Source organism: Oncorhynchus nerka, linkage group LG4 (genome assembly GCF_034236695.1).
Source record: "Oncorhynchus nerka isolate Pitt River linkage group LG4, Oner_Uvic_2.0, whole genome shotgun sequence".
NCBI lineage: Eukaryota > Metazoa > Chordata > Actinopteri > Salmoniformes > Salmonidae > Oncorhynchus > Oncorhynchus nerka.
Genome location: NC_088399.1, coordinates 7279371 through 7293987, shown reverse-complemented (window position 1 = coordinate 7293987; position 14617 = coordinate 7279371). Strand labels below are relative to the sequence as shown.

Here is a 14617-nt window from a genome sequence, read left to right as displayed (position 1 = left end):
CAGTGCCAGCACCACGCATCAGGCCTACAGTGCGTCCCGCCTGTCCAGCGCTGCCGGAGCCTTCCTCCTCTCCAGCGCAGCCAGAGTCTCCCGCCTGTCCGGCGCTGTCAGAGCTACCGCCCCTCATGCCAGAGGCGCCAGAGCCCCTCATTCCAGAGGCACCAGAGCTCCTCAGTCCAGCGCTGCCAGAGCCTTTTTCTCCAGTCTGCCCAGCGCCGTCTGAGCTACCCGTCTGCCCAGCGCCGTCTGAGCTACCAGTCTGCCCAGCGCCGCCAGTGCCGCCAGTCTGCCCAGCGCCGTCTGAGCTACCCGTCTGCCCTGTGCCGTCTGAGCTACCAGTCTGTCCAGCGCCACCAGTGCCGCCAGTCTTCCCAGCGCCGTCTGAGCTACCCGTCTGCCCAGCGCCGTCTGAGCTACCAGTCTGCCCAGCGCCGCCAGTGCCACCAGTCTGCCCAGCGCCGCCAGTGCCACCAGTCTGCCCAGCGCCGCCAGTGCCGCCAGTCTGCCCAGCGCCGTCTGAGCTACCCGTCTGCCCAGCGCCGTCTGAGCTACCAGTCTGCCCAGCGCCGCCAGTCTGCCCAGCGCCGCCAGTCTGCCCAGCGCCGTCTGAGCTACCCGTCTGCCCTGCGCCGTCTGGGCTACCAGTCTGTCCAGCGCCGCCAGCGCCGCCAGTCTGCCCAGCGCCGTCTGAGCTACCCGTCTGCCCTGCGCCGTCTGAGCTACCAGTCTGTCCAGCGCCACCAGTGCCGCCAGTCTTCCCAGTGCCGTCTGAGCTACCCGTCTGCCCAGCGCCGTCTGAGCTACCAGTCTGCCCAGAGCCGCCAGTGCCACCAGTCTGCCCAGCGCCGCCAGTGCCGCCAGTCTGCCCAGCGCCGTCTGAGCTACCCGTCTGCCCTCGGCCGTCTGAGCTACCAGTCTGTCCAGCGCCGCCAGTGCCGCCAGTCTGCCCAGCGCCTTCTGAGCTTCCCGTCTGCCCAGCGCCGTCTGAGCTACCAGTCTGCCCAGCGCCGCCAGTGCCGCCAGTCTGCCCAGGAGCCATGGATGGAATTGGAGCTGTCGGCGAAGCAGAGTGCTGAGTTTGAGAGTGTGGAGGATGTATTGGACAGAGTAGAAAGAAAGCTGTTGGTTTGGCATAGTATGCACGGCATACCAGTGCCAGCACCACGCATCAGGCCTACAGTGCGTCCCGCCTGTTCAGTGCTGCCGGAGCCTTCCTCCTCTCCAGCGCAGCCAGAGTCTCCCGCCTGTCCGGCGCTGTCAGAGCTACCGCCCCTCATGCCAGAGGCGCCAGAGCCCCTCATTCCAGAGGCACCAGTGCTCCTCAGTCCAGCGCTGCCAGAGCCTTTTTCTCCAGTCTGCCCAGCGCCGTCTGAGCTACCCGTCTGCCCAGCGCCGTCTGAGCTACCAGTCTGCCCAGTGCCGCCAGTGCCGCCAGTCTGCCCAGCGCCGCCAGTCTGCCCAGCGCCGTCTGAGCTACCCGTCTGCCCAGCGCCGCCAGTGCCGCCAGTCTGCCCAGCGCCGCCAGTCGGCCAGGATCTGCCAGTCGGCCAGGATCCGCCAGAACTGCCAGGATCCGCCAGAACTGCCAGTCGGCCAGGATCTGCCAGTCGGCCAGGATCTGCCAGTCAGCCAGGATCTGCCAGTCAGCCAGGATCAGTTAGATCCGCCATTCAGCCAGGATCCGCCAGTCTGCCAGGATCCACCAGTCAGCCAGGATCCGCCAGAAGTGCCAGTCAGCCAGGATCTACCAGATCCACTAGTCAGCCAGGATCCGCCAGTCAGCCAGGATCTGCCAGTCAGCCAGGATCTGCCGGAACCACCAGCCAGCCAGGATATGGTAGATCCATCAACCTGCCTGAGCTTCCTCTCACTCCTGAGCTTCCTCTCACTCCCGAGCTTCCCCTCACTCCCGAGCTTCCCCTCGGTCTCGAGCTTCCCCTCGGTCCCGAGCTTCCCCTCAGTCCCGAGCTACTTCAGTCCAGTGGGGCCCGTTGTTAGGTTTCCTAGGCCAAGGTTAGCGGCGAGGGTCGCCACTCAAGGGACACTAAGGAGGTGGACTAAGACAATTATGGAGTGGGGTCCATGTCCAGCGCCAGAGCCGCCACCGCGGACAGATGCCCACCCAGACCCTCCCCTATAGGTTTAGGTTGTGCGTTCGGAGTCCGCACCTTGGGGGTTCTGTCACGTTCTGTCCATCGTTCGTATGTGTTTTCCTTGTTTTAGTGTTGGTCAGGACGTGAGCTGGGTGGGCATTCTATGTTGTGTGTCTGGTTTGTCTATTTCTATGTTTGGCCTGATATGGTTCTCAATCAGAGGCAGGTGTTAGTCATTGTCTCTGATTGGGAACCATATTTAGGTAGCCTGTTTTGTGTTTGGTTTTGTGGGTGATTGTTCCTGTCTCTGTGTCTGCACCAGATAGGACTGTTTAGGTTTTCACTTTTCTTGTTTTGTTTAGTCTGTTCATGTATATTCGTCTTTATTAAAAACATGAATAACCACCACGCTGCATTTTGGTCCGCCTCTCTTTCACCAGAAGAAAACCCTTACAACAGGCTTCTGAAGTTAATTGTAATTTCCACTTCGAAATTTCAGATTTGACTTTAACGTTACAAAAAATATATATATCAACCCCTGCAGAAATATCCATTAATTATAATTCACATTTCCTGTTGCTGCAGGATTATTTTACCTCTGTAGCAAACTTAAATCTGTATGTGGCATGGAATGACATGCAAATGTACTACTTTGTAACTCCGTGAGTGTCCCTTGACTCATTCCATGTCAATCCATCACCCCATTCAGAATGCAACACACTGTTTGCGTCTATAAAGGCACACTGTTCCCAATTTAGTGCATTCATTTTGATCATAGCTAATGGGGTTGTAGTACACTATACAGAGAATATGATGCCATTTGGGACACAGACACTGACTACAGAGGGCTGAAAAAAAACCCGAACAAATGGTGATGTATGTTGTTGCCAATTTGGCTGGAAAGCAGTTTGAAGCCATTTGGCCAGGTTATAAACCCAACTGGGCTAATGGACGATTCATGGAGCCTCTTCTTCTGGCCCATTGAGCACAGAGTCCATGTGACAGGAGCAGCCGAGTATGGACAGACAGAGAGATAGCCCTCTAACGCATAATATAGCCAACCCTGGTGATCACTCTCATCTCTGATTGAGAGGAAAGAGGAGAGGGAGAGGAGAGGAGAGGAGAGAGAGAGAGAGAGAGAGAGGAGAGAGAAGAGGAGTTAGGAGAGAGAAGAGGAGTTAGGAGAGGGAAGAGGAGTTAGGAGACAGAAGAGGAGTTAGGTGAGGGAAGAGGAGTTAGGAGACAGAAGAGGAGTTAGGTGAGGGAAGAGGAGTTAGGAGAGAGAAGAGTTAGGAGAGGAGAGAGAGAGAGAGAGAGAGAGGAGAGGAGAGAGAAGAGGAGTTAGGAGAGGAGAGAGGAGAGGAGAGAGAAGAGGAGTTAGGAGAGGAGAGGAGAGAGAGAGAGAGAGAGAGAGAGAGAGAGAGAGAGAGAGAGAGAGGAGAGAGAAGAGGAGTTAGGAGAGGGAAGAGGAGTTAGGAGACAAAAGAGGAGTTAGGTGAGGGAAGAGGAGTTAGGAGAGAGAAGAGGAGTTAGGTGAGGGAAGAGAAGTTAGGAGAGAGAAGAGTTAGGAGAGGAGAGAGAGAGAGAGAGAGAGGAGAGGAGAGAGAAGAGGAGTTAGGAGAGGAGAGAGAAGAGGAGTTAGGAGAGGAGAGAGAAGAGGAGTTAGGAGAGGAGAGAGAGAGAGAGAGAGAGAGAGAGAGAGAGGAGAGAGAAGAGGAGTTAGGAGAGAGAAGAGGAGTTAGGAGAGGGAAGAGGAGTTAGGAGACAGAAGAGGAGTTAGGTGAGGGAAGAGGAGTTAGGAGAGAGAAGAGGAGTTAGGTGAGGGAAGAGGAGTTAGGAGAGAGAAGAGTTTAGGAGAGGAGAGAGAGAGAGAGAGGAGAGGAGAGAGAAGAGGAGTTAGGAGAGGAGAGAGAAGAGGAGTTAGGAGAGAGAGAGAGAGAGAGAGAGAGAGAGGAGGAGAGGAGAAGGGAGGAGAGGAGAGAGAAGAGGAGTTAGGAGAGAGAAGAGGAGTTAGGAGAGAGAAGAGTTAGGAGAGGAGAGGAGAGAGAGGAGAGGTTAGAGGAAGCGGAGATGTGTGAGGTGAGAGGAAGAGGACAGGGGTGAGAGGAAGAGGAGAGGGGTGGGTTGAGAAGAAGAGGGGGTGAAGTGAGGGGGGCTGACCTCTGGGACTGATAGAAGTGGAAATGTCATCTCTGAAATGTCACTGCCCATTACAGAGAGAAGAGGCCACTCTGCTCTACTGAAGCTATCTATACTATAGGAAACAGAGGAACATACAGGGGGTCTATCTATACTATAGGAAACAGAGGGACATACAGGGGGTATATCTATACTATAGGAAACAGAGGAACATACAGGGGGTCTATCTATACTATAGGAAACAGAGGAACATACAGGGGGTCTATCTATACTATAGGAAACAGAGGAACATACAGGGGGTCTATCTATACATAGGAAACAGAGGAACATACAGGGGGTCTATCTATACTATAGGAAACAGAGGAACATACAGGGGGTCTATCTATACTATAGGAAACAGAGGAACATACAGGGGGTCTATCTATACTATAGGAAACAGAGGAACATACAGGGGGTCTATCTATACTATAGGAAACAGAGGGACATACAGGTCTATCTATACTATAGGAAACAGAGGAACATACAGGGGGTCTATCTATACTATAGGAAACAGAGGAACATACAGGGGGTCTATCTATACTATAGGAAACAGAGGAACATACAGGGGGTCTATCTATACTATAGGAAACAGAGGAACATACAGGGGGTCTATCTATACTATAGGAAACAGAGGAACATACAGGGGGTCTATCTATACTATAGGAAACAGGAACATACAGGGGGTCTATCTATACTATAGGAAACAGAGGAACATACAGGGGGTCTATCTATACTGTAGGAAACAGAGGAACATACAGGGGGTCTATCTATACTATAGGAAACAGAGGAACATAAAGGGGGTCTATCTATACTATAGGAAACAGAGGAACATACAGGGGGTCTATCTATACTATAGGAAACAGAGAAACATACAGGTCTATCTATACTATAGGAAACAGAGGAACATACAGGGGGTCTATCTATACTATAGGAAACAGAGGAACATACAGGTATATCTATACTATAGGAAACAGAGGAACATACAGGGGGTCTATCTATACTATAGGAAACAGAGGAACATACAGGGGGTCTATCTATACTATAGGAAACAGGAACATACAGGGGAATCCCAGACATGTAAGGAATGCAGTTTAGTGTCATATGGAAAAGCTTTTTACAGTGTGTGTGTGTGTGTTTCAGCGACACAATAAGCAATATGACAGAGGCAGGGCTGACTTGTCACTCTAGTTCTAATGGACAAACAACCCCCCTTGATAACAACTCTGTAGTATACAGTGTACCGCCTCACTCCTAATGTGCCTCGGTGTTTAGCCTGCAATAAACGATCGTGACAGACAGCATACATAACATGTTCATATATTGTCACACGTGACACCCCTCTGAACGACTTTGACACAATAAAAGCAAAACAACATGTGTTGGGGTTGTATTATTAAAAAAAAGAATAAAAAAAAGACTTTTAAGGACAGTCCGCTAATGAATCGCTCTACTTCACATGCTCCCTGACCTATGTTCCCATACATCTCTAGGAAGCAGGCTAAAAAGTAATGCAGGCTGAACAGGACCTAATCCATGCTGGTTTGTAAAAGCGGCGTGTAGGCTAAATCACCCTTTGAGATAGCCGGATGGAAGACTCCGCGTCGACACTGGGACCTATAACGCCGTTGTTTATATATTTGATTTCCGCTATAGGTTAGCTGCTCCTTTAAACATCCGGTACGGTTAATTAATTAGATTCGAGATACATGCACCTCCCTGGCGCCATTATTCGCACCGCATCAATCTTCGCCGCGAGGGAACGGAATGGCAGGAGCCGGACAGGACCGGTGCACAGTGAGAATGAGAACCGCTCTGAGCCCAGAGACATACCGTCAAAACAAGAACCAGCTGGCATTTCTCTCTGCCTCCCTACTTATGTAATATAATATGTCAAGCTAGCGGACCGTGTCCTTCTTCTCCCGAAACGTGTCTCTTCTCCGCTGAAAGCGTAACAACAGCTGCCCTTGTCGTTGCACAGACGGGGATGTCAACACCGCAAGATGGTCCGCATAGCGAGCGTCCTGGGTTTGATGATGTTCAGTGTCGCTCTGCTCATACTCTCATTGATCAGCTACGTGTCAATAAAAAAAGATTTTCTCTTCATGACACCCAAATATGCAAATTCAGGTGGGCCTCGGATGTATATGTTCCATGCGGGATTTCGGTAAGTTATGCAAGATGTCGTAATATAACTGCATAGGGTTCCTAGTAGATGTGTGTATACTTTATTGAACTGTGAATGATTTGACAGCTACATTCTTCGCACGATATACATGTATAACTGTCTTTATTATCATGCAGCCTATAAAGGTACATTTTTATTAAGATAATAGCAGTTTGGGGGGGGGGGGGGCACTGATTCTCAAACCAGAGGTTTTCATATTAGGGAGGTTTATGTCGTAGATAGCTAGTAGGCTACACCACAAACCCAAAAGGCCTGCACTTGTCACAGTAGAAATCTAACGCCTCTGTCGGTTCTCTCGTCATAATCGAAGGTTATACAAACTATCAACACATCCACATTTTCCCACGATTATTGATTTAGTGAATTACAGACTGTCCGTTTTTTAATTATTTTTTATTCACCCGATATCAAGTCGAATCTCAGTCGAATGAATGAATAGTCTAACCTACAACAACAATCCTGCCCACCCGTCGAAAATATAGCATCATTTAATCCCGAGTTCTTCAGGAAGAAGAAGCACAGCGCATGTTCTACGTCTCGTGCTGATGTTAGCACTGGCTGGTTTGTATTCTCCAGCTGGAGGGAGCTGTCCTTGGTTCTGATTTACAAGTGGCGGTAGATTCATTTCCACCCTGTAATCATTCCTTCCTTTGTTTCAGGAAGCCAAGGTTATGTGGAGAGGGAGGGAAGGAGGGAGCCATTTTGCAGCAATGAGAAATTCACTTCAGGGGACATACATATATCTAGCCATTCCACCCATTAACCTCCCTCACCATATTCTGTCCTGTTTTATTCTTGTTTTGATTATAATTAGGCTACTGTGAAGGGAATCCTCAACATCAATGATTTGGCTACAGTTCCTATGTGTATAGTACAAGTCAAAAGTTTGGACTCATTCCCCTTACTCATTCAAGGGTTTTTCTTTATTTTTTAAAACTATTTTGTACATTGTAGAATAATAGTGAAGACATCAACACTATGACATAACACTTATGGAATCATGTAACAAACAAAAAAGTTTTAAATAAATATTTTAGATTCTTCAAAGTAGCCACCCTTTGCCTCAATGGCAGCTTTACACACTCTTGGCATTCTCTCAACCAGCATCACCTGGAATGCTTTTTTCAACAGTGTTGAAGGAGTTCCCACATATGCTGAGAACTTGTTAGGTGCTTTTCCTTCACTCTGCGATCCAACTCATCCCAAACTATCTCAATTGGGTTGAGGTCGGGTCATTGTGGAGGCCAGGTCATCTGATGCAGCACTCCATCACTCTCCTTCTTGGTCAAATAGCCCTTACACATCCTGGAGGTGTGTTGGGTCATTGTCCTGTTGTAAAACAAATGTCCCACTAAGCCCAAACCAGATGGGATAGGGTATCGCTGCAGAGTTCTGTGGTAGCCATGCTGGTTAAGTGTGCCTTGAATTCTAAATAAATCACTGTCAGTGTCACCAGCAAAGCACCCCTACACCACCTCCTCCATGCTTCACAGTGGGAACCACACATGCAGAGATCATCCATTCACCTACTCTGCGTCTCACAAAGACATCACACCTCCTCCTCCTCCATGATTCACGGTGGGAACCACACATGCAGAGATCATCCGTTCACCTACTCTGCTTCTCACAAAGACATGGTGGTTGCAACCAAAAATCTCAAATTTGGACTCATCAGACCAAAGGACCAATTTCCACCGGTCTAATGTCCATTGCTTGTGTTTCTTGGCCCAAGCAAGTCTCTTCTTCTTATTGGTGTCCTTTAGTAGTGGTTTCTTTGCAGCAATTTGACCATGAAGGCCTGATTCAATCAGTCTCCTCTGAACAGTTGATGTTGAGATGTGTCTGTTACTTGAACTCTGTGAAGCATTTATTTGGGCTGCAATTTCTGAGGCTGGTAATTCTAATGAACTTATCCTATGCATTAGAGGTAACTCTGGGTCTTCCTTTTCTTATGGTACCGTCCTCATGAGAGCCAGTTTCATCATAGCGCTTGATGGTTTTTGCGACTGCACTTGAAGAAACTTTTTTACCAAATAGGGCTGTCTTCTGTATACCACCCCTAACATGTCACAACACAACTGATTGGCTAAAATGCATTAAGAATTTAAATTCCACAAATTAACTTTTAAGAAGGCACACCTGTTAATTGAAATGCATTCCAGGTGACTACCTCATGAAGCTGGTTGAGAGAATGCCAAGAGTGTGCAAAGCTGACATCAAGGAAAAGGGTGGCTAATTTGAAGAATCTCAAATATAAAATATATTTTGATTTGTTTAACACTTTTTTAGTTACTACATACAGTATGTGTTATTTCATAGTTTTGATGTCTTCACTATTATTCTACAATGTAGAAAATAGTACAAATAAAGAAAAACCCTTGAATGAGTAGGTGTGTCCAAACTTTTGACCGGTACTGTATATATGAATAAATTATATGGGGTGTATCCCAAATGGCATTCTATTCCCTACATAGTGCACTACTTTTGACGCGATCCTTATAGGGAATATGGTTCCATTTGGAACACACCCATACTGTATTTTTAAAAGTACCCCCCCCCCCCCCTCCACAATCATAACATCATCATAACACTCAATGTTTTATCCCAACAGCCACGGTCCAATCCCTTCACAAGTACGGTACCATCAGGACGTCATGCAACCAATTGACATCAGGTGGCCTAATGGTTAAAGAAGTTAATTATAGACTGCCAGTGTAGGCTACACCGTGTGTGCCCCTTAATTGGCACCCTATTCCCTATATAGTGCACTACTTTTGACCAGAGCCCCCAAAGGGAATAGGGTGCCAGTTGGGACACAATCCAGGCAGTGCATGATGCTATCCTCCCCTTAAAACGAATAATGGCAGTGCTTGCTAGCTATCTAGCCTACATGCTAATGCTATTGCTAGCCTTGTTACCTGTTGACCAGTCAACAGGTCAGTTAGAGGAGCAGACAGGCATCATACCCTTTTCACACTGCTGACCCAAGCCATGCCGTACTGGGCAAGCCAGCACAGTACGGTCTCCAGTCAGCACCATTGTGCGAATTGGGTAATAATGTCCCATTGCATGAGTCTAATAATAACACTGCAATAAAATAGAATCACAGCTAGATACCGCTTTATAATGGGAAACATAACAATGGAACTATAGTTCTTTACAGAGCTAGTTAATTACTTTATTAGGAAATTGAGTGACAGGAGTTGTGGAACAGGGAGAGGAAGAGGGTGGAGGGGAGTGATGAGGGTGAAGGAGAGGAGGAGGGTGGGGAGGGTGAATGAGAGGATGGTGGGGAGGGTGAAGGGGAGGAGAGAAGAGGAGGGTGGAGGAGAGGAGGACGGTGAGGGTGGAGGACAGGAGAGGATGGTGGGGAGGGTGAAGGGGAGGAGAGAAGAGGAGGGTGGAGGAGAGGAAAGGAGGGTAGAGGAGAGGAGGATGGTGAGGGTGGAGGACAGGAGAAGAGAGGAGGACGGTGAGGGTGGAGGACAGGAGAGGATAGGAAGGTGGTGGAGAGGAAGGTGGTAATGAGGGTGGAAGAGAGGAGACTGGAGGACAGGAGAGGATAGGAAGGTGGTGGAGAGGAGGGTGGTAATGAGGGTGGAAGAGAGGAGAGGAGGGTGGAGGAGGATGGTGAGGGTGGAGGACAGGAGAGGAGAGGAAGGTGGTGGAGAGGAGGGTGGGGGAGAGGAGGGTGGTAATGAGGGTGGAAGAGAGGAGAGGAGGGTGGAGGAGGATGGTGAGGGTGGAAGAGAGGAGAGGAGGGTGGGGGAGGATGATGAGGGTGGAAGAGAGGAGACTGGAGGAGAGGAGGAGGATGGTGTAGGCTTGAAAACCCAACCCTAGGCAACAATGATTAGGATCTGATTTCAGTTATGGAACTACGTCACTATTTTATCCGCATAAATAAAACATAAAATAGCAGCTAGCATGTGGCTATTTTGCATCAACTAACTTCATTAAAACAGGCGATAGGGTAGCCTAGTGGTTGGAGTGTAGGGGCGGCAGGTAACCTAGTGGTTAGAGTGTAGGGGCGGTAGGTAGCCTAGTGGTTAAAGTGTAGGGGCGGTAGGTAGCCTAGTGGTTAGAGTGTAGGGGCGGTAGGTAACCTAGTGGTTAGAGTGTAGGGGCGGTAGGTAGCCTAGTGGTTGGAGTGTAGGGGCGGCAGGTAACCTAGTGGTTAGAGTGTAGGGGCGGTAGGTAGCCTAGTGGTTAAAGTGTAGGGGCGGTAGGTAGCCTAGTGGTTAGAGTGTAGGGGCGGTAGGTAACCTAGTGGTTAGAGTGTAGGGGCGGTAGGTAGCCTAGTGGTTAGAGTGTAGGGGCGGTAGGTAGCCTAGTGGTTAAAGTGTAGGGGCGGTAGGTAGCCTAGTGGTTAGAGTGTAGGGGCGGTAGGTAACCTAGTGGTTAGAGTGTAGGGGCGGTAGGTAGCCTAGTGGTTAGAGTGTAGGGGTGGTAGGTTGCCTAGTGGTTAGAGTGTAGGGGCGGTAGGTAGCCTAGTGGTTAGAGTGTAGGGACGGCAGGTACCCTAGTGGTTAGAGTGTAGGGGCGGTAGGTAACCTAGTGGTTAGAGTGTAGGGGCGGTAGGTAGCCTAGTGGTTAGAGTGTAGGGGTGGTAGGTAGCCTAGTGGTTAGAGTGTAGGGCGGTAGGTAGCCTAGTGGTTAGAGTGTAGGGGCGGTAGGTAGCCTAGTGGTTAGAGTGTAGGGGCGGTAGGTAGCCTAGTGGTTAGAGTGTAGGGGCGGTAGGTAGCCTAGTGGTTAGAGTGTAGGGGCGGTAGGTAGCCTAGTGGTTAGAGTGTAGGGGCGATAGGTAGCCTAGTGGTTAGAGTGTAGGGGGCGGTAGGTAGCCTAGTGGTTAGAGAGTAGTGGCGGTAGGTAGCCTAGTGGTTAGAGTGTAGGGGCGGTAGGTAGGCTAGTGGTTAGAGCTTTGGGCCGGTAACCGGGAAGGTTGCTAGATCGAATCCCCGAGCTGGTTGTTGAAATCTGTCGTTCTGCCACTGAACAAGGCATTTAACCCACTGTTCCTAGGTTGTCATTGTAAATAAGAGTTGGTTCATAACTGACTTGCCTAGTTGAATAAAAGTTTTTGAAAAAAACACTGCAAAGGTTTTGCCTGCAAACATTGGTTTTGAATTGTAACGTTCTGGCAGGTCAACCTTGTGATTTGTTGAATACAGACAACTATTTTTTTCCCTTATAATTTTTTTTAGAAGTTGCCAAAAGAGTCTGTAATTGAAACTAGAACCTTGTCGCTGTTGCCTAGGAGGGTGGAAGAGAGGAGAGGAGGGTGTAGGAGAGGAGAGGAGGGTGTAGGAGAGGAGAGGAGGGTGGAAGAGAGGAGAGGAGGGTGGAGGAGAGGAGGGTGGAAGAGAGGAGAGGAGGGTGGAGGAGAGGGGGGTGTAGGAGAGAAGAGGAGAGGAGGGTGGAGGAGAGGAGGGTGTAGGAGAGGAGAGGAGAGGAGGGTGGAGGAGAGGGTGTAGGAGAGGAGGGTGGAGGAGAGGAGAGGAGAGGAGAGGAGAGGGTGTTAGACGCTGATCAGGCCCTGCTTCTACCAGCTTCCCACCTATCAGTAACATCAGAACCAACTGGGCCGGCCTCCCTTCCTAATGGACACAACACACTGTTTCTGTGGTTGTCTCTGTCAAAAAAAGGAGGTTGGTTCTTCTTACGCTTAATAAACAAACTACAGAATATTCCTTTTGCAAAACAGAAAACAAATATTCCTTTCGCAATTTTTTCTGTCTTTTTTTTCTGTCTTTGGAGTTGCAGTAGCATGGGGAAAAATAGACAATTTACAGGTAGACACTAACATTTTGGTCCAAGCCTTCTCTAGTGTGTACCAATGTCTCTGTACAACAGGTCTCAGCTGGCCATGAAGTACCTGGACCCGGCCTTCACCCCTCTGACCAAGGCCCTGAACGAGGGCCTGCAGGAGAACGCCTCCAAATGGCGCTATAACAGAACGGCATTCACAGACCAGAGGTAAAGTTAGGGATACGTCTGGGTGCTGTTCAGTAAGCACTAACGTTGCAAAACTTTCACAACAGATAACTGTTGTTATTGGACACATTCAGGTTGTACCCTACACGTTTCAAAATGCGTTGTGCCTAATGAACATGACCCGGGCCAGACATAGTCTCTGGTGACAGCCTTAATAGTAAAATATAAGTAGCTGGTTTGGTTCTGATTTTGGTGCCAAGATTATTTAAACCAGACACCAAGCTGGGTTCAAATGATTGCGTATTCAAGTATTTGTATTTTAAATACTTATTTTCTGTGTATTTGAGTGTTTTCAAATAATGTAACTGAATCAACTAATCGTATTTTGGCTATTTGAAACTATGTTCCATATACATTTAAAATACCCGTAGGGCCAAACAGACCTAGGTCCAAATTCAGGAAGTATTTAAATATTTGTATTTGGAAAAACACTCTTGTGTATTTGGGTATTTCCAAATAAATTCCAATACTTTCAGGTATAACACCCCCCCCCCCCCTGTCTGATCTCCCCATCTCTTCCAGAAAAGAGATCTCTCAGCATATCGACATCGCCCACAACTTCACCCTGACCCGGAGCAGCGTGCGCGTGGGTCAGCTGATGCACTATGACTACTCCAGCCACAAGTACGTGTTCTCTATCGGAGAGAACTTCAAGTCCCTGCTTCCCGAGGCCTCCCCCATCGTCAACAAGCACTACAATGTGTGCGCCGTGGTGGGGAACAGCGGCATTCTCACAGGGAGTCGCTGTGGTCCCGAGATCGAGAAGTTCGACTTCGTCTTCCGCTGCAACTTCGCTCCCACTGAGATCTTCCGCCGGGACGTGGGGCGGAGGACCAACCTCACGACCTTTAACCCCAGCATCCTGGAGAAGTACTACAACAACCTGCTGACCATCCAAGACAGGAACAACTTCTTCCTGAGTCTGAAGAAGCTGGACAGGGCCATACTCTGGATCCCTGCCTTCTTCTTCCATACCTCGGCCACGGTGACCAGGACACTGGTCGACTTCTTTGTGGAGCACAGAGGACAGCTGAAGGTTCAGCTTGCCTGGCCTGGCAACATCATGCAGTACGTCAACAGGTAACACTGGATACAACTGACTGATTGATTGATGTATAGTTAATTGATTGATTGATTTGATTTGATTGATTGATTGGTTGATGATGTTATTGTCCTTCAAGAGGAAAAAAATGTTTCACTGCTCACAAGTTACGTAGAATCACAACTGGACACACTCAACATAGTATTGGACAGAGAGAGATCTGTCTGTGAATGAGTCTGGAACAGAGAGAGATCTGTCTGTGAATGGGTCTGGAACAGAGAGTGATCTATCTGTGAATGAGTCTGGAACAGAGAGAGATCTGTCTGTGAATGAGTCTGGAACAGAGAGAGATCTGTTTGTGAATGAGTCTGGAACAGAGAGAGATCTATCTGTGAATGGGTCTGGAACAGAGAGTGATCTATCTGTGAATGAGTCTGGAACAGAGAGAGATCTGTCTGTGAATGAGTCTGGAACAGAGAGAGATCTATCTGTGAATGGGTCTGGAACAGAGAGAGATCTATCTGTGAATGAGTCTGGAACAGAGAGAGATCTATCTGTGAATGGGTCTGGAACAGAGAGAGATCTGTCTGTGAATGAGTCTGGAACAGAGAGAGATCTATCTGTGAATAGGTCTGGAACAGAGTGATCTATCTGTGAATGGGTCTGGAACAGAGAGAGATCTGTCTGTGAATGGGTCTGGAACAGAGAGTGATCTATCTGTGAATGGGTCTGGAACAGAGAGAGATCTATCTGTGAATGTGTCTGAGTTTAATTTCATAAGAGACTGGGTTTGCATCCCAGATGGTACCCTATTCCCTACGTAGTGCACTACTTTTGACCAGAGCCCTATGGGCCCTACGTGCCCTTGTCAACGGTAGTGCACCACGTAGGGAATAGGGTGCCATCTGGGACACGGCCTGGTTGTGCTGTAATCTCCCTCAATCCCATTAAAGTAACCTGCTCGGACAGGATTACTCCGTTTAAGAGGCTCTGTCTGCCTGAAGACACCTTAACTGTCTGTTGTGTCCGTTGATAAGGGACCAATTGTATTTTCCTTCCAGTAGGGAATGTGATAAAGCATCAATGGTTTAAATTAGTTTTCTACTTAATACTGGAGTAATCACA

At 48.7% G+C, this 14617-nt stretch overlaps 1 protein-coding gene across 1 annotated transcript; it reads left to right on the top strand.

The window, feature by feature from the left end:
* The first annotated feature begins 6004 nt into the window (after positions 1–6004).
* Positions 6005–13534, top strand: LOC115128036 (alpha-N-acetylneuraminate alpha-2,8-sialyltransferase ST8SIA3-like). The gene is made up of 3 exons (XM_029657646.2): positions 6005–6435; positions 12310–12432; positions 12973–13534. Exons 1-3 carry the CDS (start codon positions 6272–6274, stop codon positions 13532–13534), a joined length of 849 nt encoding a protein of 282 aa, XP_029513506.1. The 5' UTR covers positions 6005–6271.
* The last annotated feature ends 1083 nt before the right edge of the window (positions 13535–14617 follow it).

What these genes read in the sequence shown, in the direction of transcription:
- LOC115128036 (XM_029657646.2), top strand. Translation starts at nt 6,272, where the DNA reads ATGGTCCGCATAGCGAGCGTCCTGGGTTTGATGATGTTCAGTGTCGCT. An exon ending in ATGTTCCATGCGGGATTTCG is followed by an intron (nt 6,436 to 12,309) that starts GTAAGTTATGCA and finishes TCTGTACAACAG; the next exon opens with GTCTCAGCTGGCCATGAAGT. An exon ending in ACGGCATTCACAGACCAGAG is followed by an intron (nt 12,433 to 12,972) that starts GTAAAGTTAGGG and finishes CATCTCTTCCAG; the next exon opens with AAAAGAGATCTCTCAGCATA.